Below are 17,859 nucleotides of genomic sequence, written 5' to 3' on the forward strand. Positions count from 1 at the left end.
AATATAACCTTTCATCATTCATGCCCCTTAACAGACACCGTGCGTCGTGGAGAATATGTACATAATTGATAATACAGTAGCCTAACTGTTGGTACTCGCAGCCAGACATAAGATCAAAGGACTGTTGTGACTAGGCGTAAGTGTCCTGTTGTTAGATTGCCATGGTATAACTAGTTCCTACTGACCATTGACCATGATTTTCTGTGTAGGTACATCTGTGTACTACAGATATATTTTAAATTGCAGAACCAATCTAAGAACTTAATCTTAATGTATTGTTGTAGCTGTTACATTAATTCAAAGAACCACACAACTACGGCGTCAAAGTATGTTGATAAGGAAATATATTGTACTGTAGTTTTTGATAATCTTAAATCGGATGGATGAACAATTGAAGATGAGCCGTTTTCATTGGACAATGCGTCGTGAATTGCACACGGAAGACTGTCAACGGTTTCATTACGGGATAAGACCGTATGTACTCGACATCCATGATTTAATGTAAGTATTTCTGTTTTTAAAATATATTTGTTTCCATTTTTAAACCGTAATACATGTATTCAATAAGAACAATTAAAATTAATATAAAATTTAAAACTTCATCTCCTTCAACAAATATTATTTGATAATAATTTCGTTTATGGTGACCTTTTTCCTTCACCATAAACGAAAGTTTTATCAAATAAAATTAATATGTTAGTTAGTTAGTAGGCCCTGCCGAAGAAGTTGAAATGCTCCAATCTTATGTGAAAAATTAAGTTTAGTGTTTTGTGTATTTGAATATTTAGTTAATCAGATTATAATATTTTAAAGTAATAGCAACATTTGTTATTGAGTGCAAAAAAACCCGATATTATGAGAGATTAGAGTAAGTTATAGAAAATAACGACCTAGGTAAGGACCCCAATGGAAATAGGTTTATAATATTTAAAACTTTCTTTGGTTGGCCTGGTTCAATTAGTTTCGTTTTTTATTGTTCCATATTTGTGTGTCACTTTTTAATGTTTTTAATCAAATGAATTAAATCAAGAAAGCTTTTACTAGATGACGATGTGTTGAAGAGGCCGATGTTTAATTGTTTGCATGAGGTATTTCTATATAATCTTCATGTGTTGAGGTTCCTTTCATTGAAAGCAGAAAAATAGGATGCATGTTTTTTAGTAATACAGTTTTTCTTAACTGAAAAAGTAAAAAGGCCTCCGTATTGTACCATACGGTATCCCATGATTCTAAGCTTAGGTTTACGTTAGTATGTGTTTGATTTATAATTGATCAGTTAGAAACCTACTAACTTTATCTTTACATTATGGCATTATCTTTCCAGTACTATAGGCCAATTCTTAATACAGTGTCACATGTGGGGCCTGTATTATGTTAATGTTACTTACTGTAGGTGTGCGGCATATGATAGTGGCGTCACATGTGATTTATATGTGATACTGTATTACAAAATCTGTCTAGGATACTACTGGAAAAGTTGTAGATACATTACCAAGAATTGGATAGTTTTGTTCGTATTAAGAGGGTTTTAGTGGTTAAATTGATCTTCCGGTTAAAATAATTATTGGTATTATAAGATTATCTATGGCAAGTAATATAAAGAGAGATTAGATAGGAAAAAAAATTCATTATTATATATGAAGTCTGTTGTTTTTTGGAGTTCCTAATTGTGTAATATTATTTTTATTTTATATTTTTGTTTTGAGGAGCTATGCTTTCAGTTAGGCTCCTCCACTTTATAGGCTATAAGTTATTAGTAAAGTGAAATGAAGATTTGGGGCTCTCTTGAAATAATACTAGTATTAGTAAAAACAAAACCACACACATCCTCGTGTGTCCCGTGATCTTTTTTCCAACACATAATAATTATAATAAAATAACCAAAACACGATTGAATGTTTATGTTGTGTTGTTATTTTCCTGAAAGTTTTTTTTTTATATATATGGGGAAATGGTTATTTTTAAATAAACAACCCGTTTTAATTAAACTAAGCTATTTTTGTAAATTGTCTGGTCTTCTTTTGTTAAGTCAAACTTATAAATTTTCTTCTGCTGAAATCCGAAAGATTTGTGAAAGTGAATGACAGCGCTAGAGGAAAAGGTAGGGCTAGAGAGACACTCTTGAGAACACTCGACAACGAAATTAACGTTGATAATGCACGATAGGTAATCCAGCGGTAATGGATCCGGTAAAGGTGTGTCAGTGTAAATACAAGGATATCGGAAACCTCAGGCATGTTTATATTTAAGACGAGCGGTGACCGGAATTTTACCGTTCATTCCCCCTTCCCGGTATTTGGATTAAGTAGGCCTTAGGAACTTTGATACCAAACCTAGACCTATAATATAGAGATATATCTCCTGGTGCCATATACGGTATATAATAGTTAAATATTATATGGAACCCCAAAAGAGTTAAGATTAAGATTATTATTATAATAGGCACAAAAATGTACAAAATATAATACAAACTGTCAGTAAAGCACAAAAGCAGCCTAAGCCACTGTCACCAATTAGGTGTATACCTCCCACCAATGATTAAATGGATACTTCCTGCAACAAACAGGAAATAATCTCTCAAAAACATGAAAGTGTAGTAGTGTGGCTTGGTGGTTATGATGCTTGGCTACCATTCCAAGGGTCCTGGGTTTAAGTCCCGTCACATGTCAGGATTTTTATTTATTAAGGACAAAATTACAACTCCACTCCCAAAGACTTGTAATAAGATTTTGTTTATAGAGCATCTTGTGTATGTTTGTCTTGTGAACCTCTGAGGGTCCCAATGATCAGCAATTGCTGGATGGATCACCCTCACATGTGCCAAAGACAATGCCGTATGAAAGAATGTATTGTCACATAACTTTGGGTCTATCCTTAAATTAATATGTAAAACATTACATCCATATTACGTAATTATATGTTATATGTTTCTAGATGTATTTGAATATTGTCTTCTGCTTTGTCTTGGGAATCAGTCTCACCAACTACGCACTAATAATCGAGGCTGTTAATGGTAAGACTTTTAGAAAGTACATCCAAATATGGAAGTGATATGTCCAAATATAGTAGTGATATGACATCATCGTGTCCATACATTTTCTTGACACATAAAGTGTGATAGTGTAGACAGAGCCTAAGGAAATGTAAGACTGTCATAACGCAGTACAATGTAAAGAAAGTACAATTAAGACCAACGTATAAATGTTTACAAATTGTAATTAACCATTTTATTAGAATGTCCAAATGGATGGGATAGATTCTCTGGAAGTTGCTATCACACACGGTACAGCGATGAGGCCGTCAATTGGAGAGGGGCAGCAAAATACTGTGAAGGCTTGGGCGCTACATTGCCGGTCATTTCATCAATAATTGATAATATTGAGTTCAAAACAAGATTGTACGTAACATATTTGATTACTATTTATAAAAAACAACTTAATAAAATACATGACATCATCAGGGGTTCAACAATTATATAATACGGTTCTAGTCAAAACGACCCATCCGATACTGCATACTATAATCCCACTAGAGACGCAACACAAGGACGTAACGCAACGTAAGTGAGTTGACCAATCACAAGCGATGGATTATTCGAACTGTCAACACGTTTGCGTTGCGTTTACGTCTTTGCGTTAGGAACCGAGCCAAAACATCGGCTTACAACCGCATCATATACCCGATAGTTAAAATATTACAGTTTTTGGCAAATTACAGTATAACCTCGTTAAGTTCCTACTGGCCTTTGACCAGTATTATTTCTATGAATGTTTATACTACAGATATAATATATTCTAAATTTGAATTGCAGAACCAATCTAAGAACTCGTCTTAATCTAAACGTAAATGATCCAGTGTTTACTTGGCTAGGATATCGGAACGACGGTGACGGTTGGAAATGGGTAGAAACCGGAAAAGTAACTACTTACGAAGGTAAGTTCAGTAGATTCGCACTATTTATTGATGTGCTTGAACATGTAGGCCCTACCTAAAGTGTGGTTCCACTAGGAAAGCAAATTGCTTTTGAATTCAAAATTGTATATCAGCTGGTCTGTAATTAGGTTATATGCATGATATGCATATAACCTCTTGATTCTGTCAGAATCTTTATTTATTTATTTATTTATTAGTTATCCGCTTAGTAGCGGATAACTCCTTGTAATCGTCCTGTTTCATCAAATTTTTTTTCTGTATTATACTTCTTTCTTTCTGTCATTTTTGTGCGTCGCGTTTCTCTAAAACGTGTAGACAGAACATATCGTAACTTTGTCAACATATCAACATTTACGTGAACTTGTGCACCTCCTATTTTTGAATGACGTCAGAGTTGCGCAACGTGACTTACGTGCGATTTTATGAATTTCAATGATTGATCATAGACTAAAAACCAAACATAATTTTGTTTTGAAACTTTGTGAAAATTTAAGTCATATCAAGCGCAAACTTTCTATGGATTAAAAATAGCATATTTCACAAAAAGTTACGCGCGCACGCGCGTTTAAAATTTTAACGTGCGAAATATAAACTTCTAATGAACTTTCTATGCGTTTCATGTCATTTTGAGCATGTCAAAAATTCCCACGCGCGCGAACATTTTTACGCACGCGGTGCACACGTAGCGTTAAAAACATATTTTTTTCGCTTGATTTATGTTTTTTCAGCCTTTTCTAGTAATGTTACCAAATTTTAAACAATTTCGACTTAAAATTACGTCATACGAGCACGTCGAATTAGATAATTTGCACGCGTATTTGGTGAAAAAGTTCAAAAATTCGTCAAAATTATGCCTATTTTTAAACAGTCATAGATTCTAAACTACATGGAGAACTTTTTTTTAATTACATATTCTGGAAGTTGATGAGTTGTAGATATCGGATCATGCATTAATATGGCTAACCGGACATTGTGACGTCATCGTATGGCCACGCGAATATAAAATATAGGATTTTTGTCTCTTTCGTCATAGCTCATCACATTTAATAGAGCGCATCTCCACTTATTCGTTGTCCATTTTCATTCCGATTTTAATATATTCTAGATCTATCAACTATCTTTTGCATGAATTAAAAATTTTTTAATTTTTTTAACGTCATTATGCCTAAAAATTTAAATTACGTTGGTCATTAATTTCATCTTTACAGTAAATTTTAATCTGTTATGCCTCGTAAGAATAAAATGTGATAATCACAATTAAAACGTTTTCAGGAAGCTATTGTATTGTAGATACAAAATCATGTGTAAATTGTGCCAATTGAATGTTGTGACGTCATCATATGGCCAGTTAAATAAAAAAAGTCGTATTTTCATCTTTTGCATTATATTTCATTACATTTAAAAGAGCGCGCATCAATATTTCACGTATTCAAATTTCTTCTACACATTAATACGTTGTTGCTGAGATAATTTCATTCAGAAATTTCTACTTTTACATTTCATTTTGAAACCGTCAAGATGTTAAAAATTACAATAAAATACGGGTCCCGTAATTTCACCTATTTTACACTGTTTGTGATATGTATACAGATTGTACTGTGTATACTATATGACACAAAATAACAGAATTCAGAAATAACAACATATCATATTCTTCAGTTCAGGTCATAATGCCTTAATATTTTTCTGTGTGCAATATTCTAACGTATGACGTGCACGTGGCGTTTGTCGAGCGGATAACTAACTCGTCAAAGTGACGAGTTTCATGTCTAGTTTATTTATTCTTTCCTTAGCACTATTTGTCCGTCAATTATCTTGATATCAGTTTCATCTAACTAAGTCAATTTTTCAGAGTATATTCCTTATGGCCAGGAATCGATGTGGTTATGTTTTCACGGTGCGCAATCAAACATTACGCGGTCTACGCGCGATTTAACGAAATCACGTTTGTAATCATATCTTCACAAGCATGAATCACTTTTAAACAAAATTTGGTACTCATAAATTTCAGGTCATATTTCATCATATGGCAATACAATTACGTGCGTAGCGCATATAACGCATGCGTACGCGCGCTTAAAATGTTCAAAATTGTCAGAATTTATTTTCGATGAAATTAGAGTACGTTTCAGGCAATTTTAGGCGTTTAAAAATTGCCATAAGTGCGCAGATTTTTGCACGCGCACTGCGCGTCAAACGTTATTGCGCACTGTTTTTGTCCGATTACTGTTGTATAACCTTTCTTTAACAATATCATCATATTGTATTAACTTTTCAACGCCAAACAGCGTTATACGAGTACGTCAAAAGTGACAGGCTACGCACGTGTAAGTTAACAAAATGGTGAAAATATGCTAAATTTTAAAATTAATATATATCGTTAGAATGCTCGGGAACACCGATTTTTTATTTTATTTTCTTGAAGTGTATGTATCATATGTATGATTTATTATCAAATAAAGAGAACAAAAGTTGATTAAGTCATCATTAATGGCATATTAAATTTACAAAAATTAATTTCGACAATCAAACAAATTATACAATTTTCCTAGGCCGAAATAACAAACTTAACATTAACTTTCTTCCTTAAGAAGTTCATATATTAAAGTTAAAAGTATATAGTTTGACAGTGCATCATTTTTAAAAATCTTTAAAGATGTCATCATAGTAAAACATTATAATTCATTACGGTATGTAATAATCTATCTGCACCAAAGTGGTTACTGCATAGTAAATACACGGAGGAATATTTCCATATTTTTTAGTCAGTTGTGTATGGCTCGGTGGTCTTTGCTCGTGTCTATAGCATTTAAGGTACCGAGTTCGAGTCTCACCTTGGGAAACGAAACAAAATAAGATTTTTTTTTATTATCCGTATTGTTTGTTCAATTGTATTTCTTAGTGTATAGATTACACAAAATGTGGTTTATGACATTATATACGCAGAAGGATCTTTGATCGGATTATGATACCGGCTATTGTATTTGCGTTAACAAGATCCTATCATATATTATAAATAACTAAAGATTCTGAGAAAATCAATCAATCAAAATATCTTAAATCAATCAATTATCTTTATTTAAATCAATGCATATAACCTATAATTCGTCATAGTGACGAATTAAATCTAGTTGTATATTAGATTTTATATACTCATATATGCATTTTTAAAGCTTTTGTATGTTTTTGCTATACATTTTATTTGCGAAATAAAGTTTTTATATATATAATAGCATCTCCAATCAACTACTTTCTTTTTTTTTATACCATATTTAATGAGGGTGATCCATCCAGCAATTGCTGATCATTAGGGACCCTCAGAGGTTTACAACACAAACATTATACACAAGATGCTCTATATAAATAAAGTCTTATTACAAGTCTTTGGGAGTGGAGTTGTAATTTTGTCCTTAGAAAAAATCCTGACATGTGACGGGACTTGAACCCAGGACCCTTGGAGTGGTAGCCAAGCATCATAACCACCAAGCCACAACTCCACTCTCTCATTAAATGGTAAAAAGAGTAATAATAATGCCGCTTTTATCATTATGCTTGTACCAACCCATTATACAGCTGTCACTAGGTAAATCTTAACTAACTATTGACAGTCATCGAGATACGAGTCTAGGTGTGTTACGTACTTTAGATACACGTATTTCTGTCACTAGGTTCGTAGAGACAATGTATACTGTTCGTTCACTATGTTTTTTTATTTGTCACCACTGTTACTTTAAGGTTTTAAAAGCAACGTTTTGGTGGAACCCGAACCAGGAATGTCAAAATGCGCTGCGATGGCCTTATACGGAGACGATACGGGCAGTTGGGATGACTTTGATTGCGAATTTGATTTGCTTTTAAAATACATTACCTGTGAAAAGGTTGTTGGTAAGTTACTTTTTCATTCACAAATTGGTAACCTTGGGTCCGTTCGGGCTTGGTTATTTACTGGGGAATGTTGGTAACCTACACACTAAACTAAGTGATCATTTCCAATGTAACTAATCTATTGGGTAAATAAGTTTTTTACGGCCTGTATAAAATATAACAGCAAATTGATTTAAGATAATCTAATCATATTAGAATTTACAGAAGATACATAAATAAAACAGTAAAAAGTAAATAAATGAGGTAGAAGTACTTAATGTTGAAAAATGAAAGTACTTACATAAAACTATAAGAAAACTTATATAAGATAACACATTACAAAATATCTATAAATTGACTAATACAAATAAAATGGTTTTACTTTACAACAAAATAAGGACTAGTATTCTCGTATTTTCCTGGTTTGCATTTTCGTTCTAATATAGTAGTATTTTATTTTATTATGGTCATGATTATGCTATCAAAAAGAATGAAATATTCTATGATAGAATTCTTCTTTACCTGACTCAAAAAAGTATTACTTACCGATACAAAATACAAAAGCGTTTTAATTTTCAAAGATTGAAATGAAAAGTTTGTGCGGCAAATTTTCGGATCGAACGTCAATATCATCATTGTTAATTCGTGTTACTGCAGTGTGCCACGCCAATAAGCTATTCTCTCCACTCCTTCCAGATCGCGTGCCATCTTCGGAAGTCATTTATTGACGTCATATTACGCTTGCGAATTTATAACTTGGTTTATTTTAAAATTGATTACTGTTTACCACTGTCCAATTGTACTATCTTTGTCAGAACCAAATGTAAGACTAGCCGACGGGCCGAATGATCTGGAAGGCAGAGTTGAGGTTAAAATAAACGACAGATGGGGAACAGTATGCGATGATTTTTGGACAACCGAAAGCAGCGACGTTGTTTGTCGTCAACTTGGTTATCCAATGTCAATTATATTTCGACCCGGAAGTGAAAACCGTGCGGGTCGCGGTAAGATTCTTTTGGATGATGTGAAGTGTACGGGCGACGAGCGCTTTGTGACGTCATGTCCACAAGCAGAGATTGACACAAGTGACTGTGAACATAAAGAGGATATCTGGATAAAGTGTTCAAATGGTAAGTGTTTTTCGATTTCTTTGTAGTTTCATTTACCGGTAATCAGCATAGGAACTGATGCAGACTATAAGTTTTCCCGCTTATTATTCCAATCGTATCATTTATAACCATAGACCAAACCACCAAAAACGTGAAAAATAATAAAGTGTGTATCATTAAACTGAACCTTTCGGTTCTTTTACCGTGATTTTCGCCACATCCATATCGATTTACTTAAGGAAATAGTACTTTTGTCATAGTTCATAGGTAAAATTATTTAAGTATTTATTCAGCATTTTTGTTTCTACAGATTCATAGCCAATTTATATCATAATTACTGATGTTAAACTTTGTCAGATTTACAATAGAGATATCAATATACATACATATCTATGTCTTGACATTTTTTATTTCAGAAACCAAGCGAAATGCTGTCATTCCAAAATGGTTTACGTCTACTAGGCCTACCGAGTATGTAACTAATATTTCTATATTTTAAAAAAAAGCACCTACTCTCTCTAACAACCGCTTGTTTATATAAAATATGTAAACCTAAAATGCAGTTAATCATAAATCGACTTGTAAAAGAGAGATTTTCTTTCTTACGAATACAAGTTAAGATGTTCGGAGAATTGACATTGGCCTACATTACTACTGTGTAAATATTTCTATTATAAATATTTATAATGCCACGTACGTAGGCCTATAAAGGCCTACTATATTTTTGGATTATATAGTATTATTTATTACATGACTGATTGCTTATTTTGTTTTAGATGTCACGACTGGGACTCGGTATGTGCAAATGGTAACTGTTATTCAGTCTGCGGTGATAAGAGTTTTCTTCAGGAGATTGACTCGGAAAACAATAGGCTTCGTGTCTTAACAATACACTCGGATTTAGGTTCTTTAGACAAATATATCCCCGAAGGTTATGGGGATGTCACCGAGATGCAGATATTTTCACAAAACGCTGTGTTGAAACAAAACCTACAGCTAGAATTTAACCTCCGGGTGGTAACACGACGTCTCCAGTTAAGAGACACGGATATCTTAACTTATAACTCCGTCAGCAGATGTTATACCTTTAAAATTGTAGATCATAATGGTGTGCTCTATCACGTGTTTAATGGCAGGCGTCATGGATTTTCCGTAGATATTTATGCTGAAACCATTGATATTCCAGACACTACTTGTTTACACCTATATAAATCGTTACCAGGAAGTTTTCCAATTATACCCGAAGAATATATATCGTTGTCAGCTACATGTGCTGGAGTTCAAACGCTATCATTAGTCGATTCTTCAAAAAATGAGAAGTGTGAAAAGGGTGTTATTCTTGATACAATCGAGTCCGTTATCAACATGCAACCATCTCGAGAAATATTGGAATGGGTGATTAATATCAGGACCAAGGTGCTTAGAGGAAACAGCGGAGTCAGATTCGTTCCAAGTCTGTCACACAATAGCTATGAAACAATACTAGAAACATACCAAAATGATCTTGAAATCTTATCAAATGGCCTACAACGTTTTAAGGACAAAGACACGGATTTCTTTGAGAAACTAGAAATATTAGAGTTGTTTAGAGCAAATGCTGAGGATGTACTTGAAGCAAGAGAATTGGAGTATGCCAATGGACAGACACAAATTGAAATATCGAGGCAGACCATAATACTTCTACAGGAAGAGTTTGATGAACTTCTACCACAACTGGAAGATGTAAGAGAAAAGTTTGAAGACGATGTCAAGAAGTATACAATTAGGCATTCTTTTAAAGCCTTCTTCACTTTGGTAGAAGGTATTGCGTCAGTTTTTTCAGTAGGTGGAGGTGAAGAGAAACTGAGTCCTGGAGATGTCGGACAAATCTTTACCGGGATCACTGATATCTATACACAACTTGTAGATTTAGAGGTACTTATTATTGGTATAAGTGGATTATTTGAAACAATTGATGACGTCGGTTCGTATATCGAGGATAATTCTAATCCATCCTCAGATGAACTTGAAAAGTATATGACATCAATGAGGGACTTTGCAGATTTAAAATTGTCAGCATTGGCATGGCAATCGTTAGAAAACACAGCAGATGGACTTCTTAGCATTGGGACCGTTACTGAAATTCCTTCAGCTGGTGAATATCGACAGATTGTATCAGATGTTGCTGACTATGGGCGTGCCATCACTGAGGAAATGATTAGACATACGCAACTACTACTTCAAAGTGTTGAAGACAGGCAGTGGCTACTTGTCAGCGAAAACGAGGTGAATCGTCTGGAGATTGTTATTGAAGATACTGACTTCGAACAACTTCAACATGGACTGTTATACTCTGAGCTTGATTTACAAACGTATTATCTTGTCTACACCATAAAGGATACAGTCAACACGTTTTGCAAGTCAAAGTTTTACTACCAATTTGTTGAATGTGATCGTGCAAGTCTTCCAGATATGTCTGATTCTTTGCGTTTAGTTCGCCAGAAGATCGGCTCCTTGATAAGAAGTCAAATCAAAGGGTTGACACAATTTGTAGATGGTCATATACAACCAATATTTATTACGAAAACAGTAAAAGATAAAAAATCTTGCGGAAAAAGGAGCAAATATGCAAATATTGACGATTGTCCCATACTATCTCTCAAACGAAAAAATAATTTATACTTCAACATAGATTTGAACAGCACAGAATTTCTTGATCTTTCTCGTGTTAGAATTGAAAAAGTTAGAGTTTATCTAGGGGGAGAGCTTAGTGAACAAGAAGAAGAAGAGGAAGAGGAGGAGGAGGAGGAGGAGGAAGAAGAAGAGGAGGAAGGGAAACCTAAGAAGAAAAGAAAAGGCAGATCTTCTGGTAAAAAAAAGAAAGGAAAGGGTGGTGATAAGAGTGGTGGTGGTGGTAAGGGCAGTGGCGGTAATGGTGGTGGCGGTAATGGTGGTGGAGGCAACGGTGGTGGCGGTAATGGTGGTGGCGGTAATGGTGATGGAGGCAACGGTGGTGGCGGTAATGGTGGTGGAGGAAACGGTGGTGGCGGTAAAAATGGTGGTGGCGGCAACAGGGGTGGAGGTATAATCGAAGAAGAAGAGAGAGGTCCCAAAGTAAGATTGAACATTCATACTTCAGGAGTATTTTTTGATCGACGTGGTATACGCAATTACGAGTTCACCGGTGTCCAAGTAAACAAGAGGTTTGAATATCGGATTGGACAAGAAGGTGAGTACGAAACCAGTAGTGACGTCACAAAAACGTCTGTAAATGACAATTTGACAACATAAAAAACATAGTGGTTAAGTTAACTATTCAAATAAATGCACATCTGACCTCTAAAAGGAATCCTTAATTGTAGTCACCAACAAACATTTTATTTATCTTTTACTGACAATTCTAAATGAATTTTTTTTCAGAATCCCCAATACTGGATGGTGATATATACAGCAATGAAGCCGACTTATATGTCAACACAACTCCATTCACAACTTGGTCAATTCGTGTTCCCGTCCAAGACAATCGAAAATTGCATTTGGAGGGGCTTACTATTATCAAAGTGCTCTTCTATGGATCAGCAATAGTTGAATATTAAAGATGTATTGTCCCTTTGACCAATAAAAAAAAAATTTTTTTTTAAATATTTCGAAAAAAAGTGGGTCATTTTGAAGTATCATTAATAGTTATTAACTTTCACCCAAAATTAGTAAAAAAAAAATAATTTAACCGAAATACAGACATTTTTTTGTTCAAAAAATAACTTTGACTTCCCGTCAAAGTTTTCGATCAAAACATATCTCATAATGCAAGGCGCTTGTTTGGCTACTCTGTATGCATAATCATAAAACTTCCTCGCGATCTGTGTGAAAACACCTTCTCAACCGCGACGAGTTGTAAACAATCCTAATTAGCATCATGTATAATGCATACTCGTGGTTTGAAATCTTTGTTTACTTTTGCTTGTGATGATTTTCCAGACGAAATGTAATCAAGTTAATTTAGCCTACCTGTTAATTACGTAAACTTGTTTTTGGCTCGAATTTTAGACTTAAAGTGAATACCTTTAATATTACTTTAATATGGCCAATTTAAATTTAGAATATTTTTTTTTTCATTTTTTGTGTTTCAAGGGACAATACATCTTTAATATTCACCAGACATATTTATAAATACACAGACAAGTTGGTAATAACAATGATCTTAGTGTAGACATTTTAATACGCTTGAATTAATCAATTACATATTTAGTGAATCGCTAATGTATTTTTTATTTTAATTATTAAAGTATTGGAAGCTTTTATTGAATCGATGGAAAAACAGAAATAAATGAATAATTTTCTATTTCATATCAAAATCCTATAGCAATATTATACCACATGTTATTTTATTTATGGTAACAATTTGTTTTAATTAATGAACTATAGCTTTTTCTTCTTTTTATAGTTTACATAATAACTTGACCTGTTTTAAAATGTACCATTTTTACTGTTTTAAAATACTATTTTGCTATCAACATTTTTCAAAAATATTTGTAATGTTTCTTATTCATTAAGGCGTTTGCTTTATAATAAATTGAATAATGATGAATGAAATGTGATTTGTATTGTTATTAAAATTCTGTCAAATACATAATTTGTTATTAAATACACTTATTAAGATTTAAAATTATAGCAGACTATACAATAATTAACTAAGAGCCAGAGAAAACAACTTTATGCAAAGTAAGTATATGTACACAACTTATAAAAAGAAAAGAATTCTTCTAAAAGTGATGGATTGTTTGAATTAACACTGTGGACAGTTTGAATAAACACTGCAATTGAATTTAACTAATTATTAATATATGTAGGCCTACTCATTTATTGAGTTAATCTTCTTGTATTTTATCAGAACCAAATGTAAGACTTGCTGATGGTCCGAATGATCTCGAAGGAAGAGTTGAAGTTAAGATAAACGACAGATGGGGAACAGTATGCGATGATTTTTGGACAACCGAAAGCAGCGATGTTGTTTGTCGACAACTTGGTTATCCAATGTCTATTATATTTCGACCCGGAAGTGAAAACCGTGCAGGTCGCGGTAAGATTTTCTTGGATGATGTGAGGTGCACTGGTAAGGAGCGCTTTGTGACGTCATGTCCACAAGCAGAGTTTGACACAAGTGACTGTAAACATAAAGAGGATATCTGGATAAAGTGTTCAAACGGTAATTTTCTTCAACATTATATATATTCAAATTTATTAACATTCACCTTAACATCAAGGTATGATTAACAACAACATTTACAAAAATAAACAAAGATATAAAAGAAAAAGCAATAATAAAAGCATTCAATGAGCCTGTATGTTGCATAAAGGTCGCTCAGTATCAGGTGGAGGCCTGAATAATCGAGTGCCTTTCAAACGCCGAACATACATACTTCATCACTGGCTTGATGATATCGGGATCATTTGTATGTATACCATTTAGTTCATTCAGAAACAAATATTTATATCTGTCTATATACAAAATTAAACATATTAAATACATAAATAGACATCATTTTATAAGATTGTCAAAACAACTGCTGTTGTATTAACTCGTTTCAGAAACGCAACGGGAGAATTTTATTCCAAAATGGTTTACAGAAACGAAAAGGTACGTAAACTTTGTTTTTATCAATTGGATAATGGTATAATAAATGAAATCGGAATTGGAAGGATTGCCTACTATTATTGTTAGAATAACATATCTTTATAGAGCCATTAAAGATACTTTTCTTTTAATAATACCAAACAAGTACAAAATATGCACGTTTGGACTGTACTGTACTGTTTGAATGTATAATGATGATAAGCATACATATTTTTATATTTGATAGTTGTGTTCTAATATTGCGTTTATGTTTATTTACAGTTGTAATGACTGGGATCAGGTTTGTGATGGTAACTGTTATTCAATCTGCGGAGATAAAGGATTTGTCCAAGAAATTGATTCAAACTTAAACAACGTTCGCGTCTTATCCATTCATACGGACCTTAGTTCTCTCGACAAATACATTCCAGAGGGATATGGAGATGTCAACGAATTGCATGTCTTCTCTCAAAACGTTGTTCTGAATAAAAACTTAAGACCGAACTTTGACCTTCGCGTTGTGACACGACGTCTCCAGTTAAGAAACACTGACATTCTTGATTATAACCCCGTATCTAGATGTTATCAAGTTTCGTTTCTAAATCATGACGGTGTTCTTTATCACGTGTTTAATGTCAGACGAATGGGAGTTTCTGTAGATATTTTTGCTGAAACCATTGACCTTCCTTACAGTACCTGCTTACACTTGTCAAAATCGGTATCAAAACGTTTCCCTGACATCCCAGTACAATACATAACATTATCAGCTACATGTACCGGAGTTCATTCGCTATCTTTATCTTTTTCTAAAAACGAGAAGTGTGACAAGCGTGTCATTCTTGATACAATTTCATCAATAATTAATATGCAGCCGTCTAGAGAAATATTGGAATGGGTGATTAATATCAGGACTAAGGTGCTTAGAGGAAACAGTGGAGTCAGATTCGTTCCAAGTCTGTCACACAATAGCTATGAAACAATACTAGAAACATACCAAAATGATCTTGAAATCTTATCAAATGGCCTACAACGTTTTAAGGACAAAGACACGGACTACTTTGAGAAATTAGAAATATTAGAGCTGTTTAGAGCAAATGCTGAGGATGTACTTGAAGCAAGAGAATTGGAGTATGCCAATGGACAGACACAAATTGAAATATCAAGGCAGACTATACAGTTACTGCAGAACGAGTTTGAAGAACTTCAACCAAAACTAAACAAAGTCAGAAGAAAGTTTGCATCAGATGCAAGACAATACGCAATCCGAAAATCATTTAAAACATTTTTTAATTTTGTAGAAGGAATTGCAAATGTCTTTGCTTCAGGAGACGTATCAATTACAGATTTTGGGAGTCCTCTGTTAGCAGCATACGGAGACATTTCTTTACTGATGAAAGAGATGACTCAAATATTAACGATATTGAAGAAAGTGAATTCGTATATTGATGGTAACTCGCAGCTATCGTCTTCTGAACTTGATTCGTACATGACATCCATACGTACTTTTGCAGGTTTAAAATTGTCAGCTTTGGCATGGCAGTCATTGGAAAATACAGCAGATGGACTTCTGAGTGTTGGCACTGTTACAAAAATTATTTCAGCTGGGGAATATCGACAGATTGTATCAGATGTTGCTGACTATGGGCGTGCCATCACTGAGGAAATGATTAGACATACGCAACTACTACTTCAAAGTGTTGAAGACAGGCAGTGGCTACTTGTCAGCGAAAACGTGGTGAATCGTCTGGAGATTGTTATTGAAGATACTGACTTAGAACAACTAAACCATGGACTGTTATACTCTGAGCTTGATTTACAAACGTATTATCTTATCTACACTATAAAGGAAACAGTCAACACGTTTTGCAAGTCCAAGTTTTATTACCAATTTGTTGAATGCGATCCCGCAAGTCTTCCAGACATGTCCGATTCATTGCGTTTAGTTCGCCAGAAGATCGGATCCTTGCTAAGAAGTCAAATAAGAGGCCTGACACAGTTTGTAGATGGTCATATACAACCCATATTTATAACAAAAAGAATACGAGATAAACGAAGCTGTGCTAGACGGGGGAAATATGCTAATATCGATGACTGTCCTATACGTTCCCTTAAAGAAAAAAATAATGTATATTTTAACATTGATATGAATAGTACGGAGTTCCTTGATCTTTACCGTGTTAGAATCGACAAGATTAGAGTGTATTTGCAAGGTTATTTCGGTCAAAACGAAGAAGTGCATGGTTCCGAAGAGAAAAACAGGCGCGAGGGGCGTGAGGCAGAAGGTGGTCGAAGAATTATTGAAGAAGAATTGAGTACTAAAGTTAGGTTAAACATTCATACTACAGGTGTCTTCTACGACCGACATGGAATTCGGAATTATGAGTTTACAGGGGTTCAGGTTAACAAGAAGTTTGAATATTTTATTGGTCAGGAAGGTGCGTACTTTTTTTATTGTTTGAATTATGATTTCAATTATCATTATTATTATGCTAAATAATATGTTAAGCGTTGATTTACTGTATTTAATGATGTACTCTCTGTCAATACGTTACTTTGCTAGGCAATTTTTCCATAAATTTTATAAACTATTGCTGTATGTCGATGTGAACATGTTGTTGTTCTATTGTATTTATATTTTTCAGACACTCCAATACTAGATGGTGATATATACAGCGACGATGCCGCATCGTATGTCAACACGACTCCGTTCACGACTTGGTGCATTCGTGTTCCCCCCAAAAAGAATAGAAAATTGAACCTTAACGGCCTAACCAGTATCCAAGTACATTTCTATGGCTCAGCTGTAATTGCATACTGACAAGCCTACACATTCAACTACCTCATTGTGCTTGAGCTAAGGGCTTAGCATTTGAAATCTAAGCCATCAAACATTCTTATAACAACAATGTACTTGATGTACCTAATTAATTATTAGCTAGGCCTACTTACCCCATTTTGTAGCATCGTTTGAAATGCTGCCTCTGCGCGCGTTCAAGTTCGAGTAATATAACAGCATTACAGTTACAGCATTTAATCTAGGCGGTAACAAAAACAGCGCGATATCATTAACCTGATTGGATTAAATTGACCTCGATTAATTGAGAATGCGCAGTAGATTTACGAAGTAGTATAGAAAACACTAGACAACAGATAACAACCATATCTGAAATATTATACAGTTTAAATACTTACTCCCTTTAAAATTAGTGATTAAGATATAATTATGTAGATATAGATATTATTAGATGGCTATTTTGATATTTAAACAATATAACAATAATACTAGCCTTACAAAATAGGGTTGGTTGTTTTACAATGTTTACTAACTCACACTAATATGTTTCACATTGTTTTTGCATT

At 33.9% G+C, this 17,859-nt stretch overlaps 2 protein-coding genes across 2 annotated transcripts; both read left to right on the forward strand.

Annotated features, from left to right (window-relative positions):
* Nucleotides 1-441: 441 nt before the first annotated feature.
* LOC140047242 (uncharacterized) lies at nucleotides 442-13,393 on the forward strand. Its single transcript, XM_072092142.1, has 9 exons — nucleotides 442-501; nucleotides 2,935-3,013; nucleotides 3,235-3,397; nucleotides 3,812-3,933; nucleotides 7,669-7,818; nucleotides 8,613-8,927; nucleotides 9,323-9,377; nucleotides 9,683-12,114; nucleotides 12,306-13,393. Exons 2-9 carry the CDS (start codon nucleotides 2,935-2,937, stop codon nucleotides 12,479-12,481), a joined length of 3,492 nt encoding a protein of 1,163 aa, XP_071948243.1. The 5' UTR covers nucleotides 442-501; the 3' UTR covers nucleotides 12,482-13,393.
* A 1,551-nt stretch (nucleotides 13,394-14,944) lies between these two features.
* Nucleotides 14,945-17,813, forward strand: LOC140047244 (uncharacterized). The gene is made up of 2 exons (XM_072092145.1): nucleotides 14,945-16,934; nucleotides 17,142-17,813. Exons 1-2 carry the CDS (start codon nucleotides 15,143-15,145, stop codon nucleotides 17,315-17,317), a joined length of 1,968 nt encoding a protein of 655 aa, XP_071948246.1. The 5' UTR covers nucleotides 14,945-15,142; the 3' UTR covers nucleotides 17,318-17,813.
* Nucleotides 17,814-17,859: the final 46 nt, after the last annotated feature.

This window comes from Antedon mediterranea, chromosome 4 (genome assembly GCF_964355755.1).
Source record: "Antedon mediterranea chromosome 4, ecAntMedi1.1, whole genome shotgun sequence".
Taxonomy (NCBI): Eukaryota; Metazoa; Echinodermata; class Crinoidea; order Comatulida; family Antedonidae; genus Antedon; species Antedon mediterranea.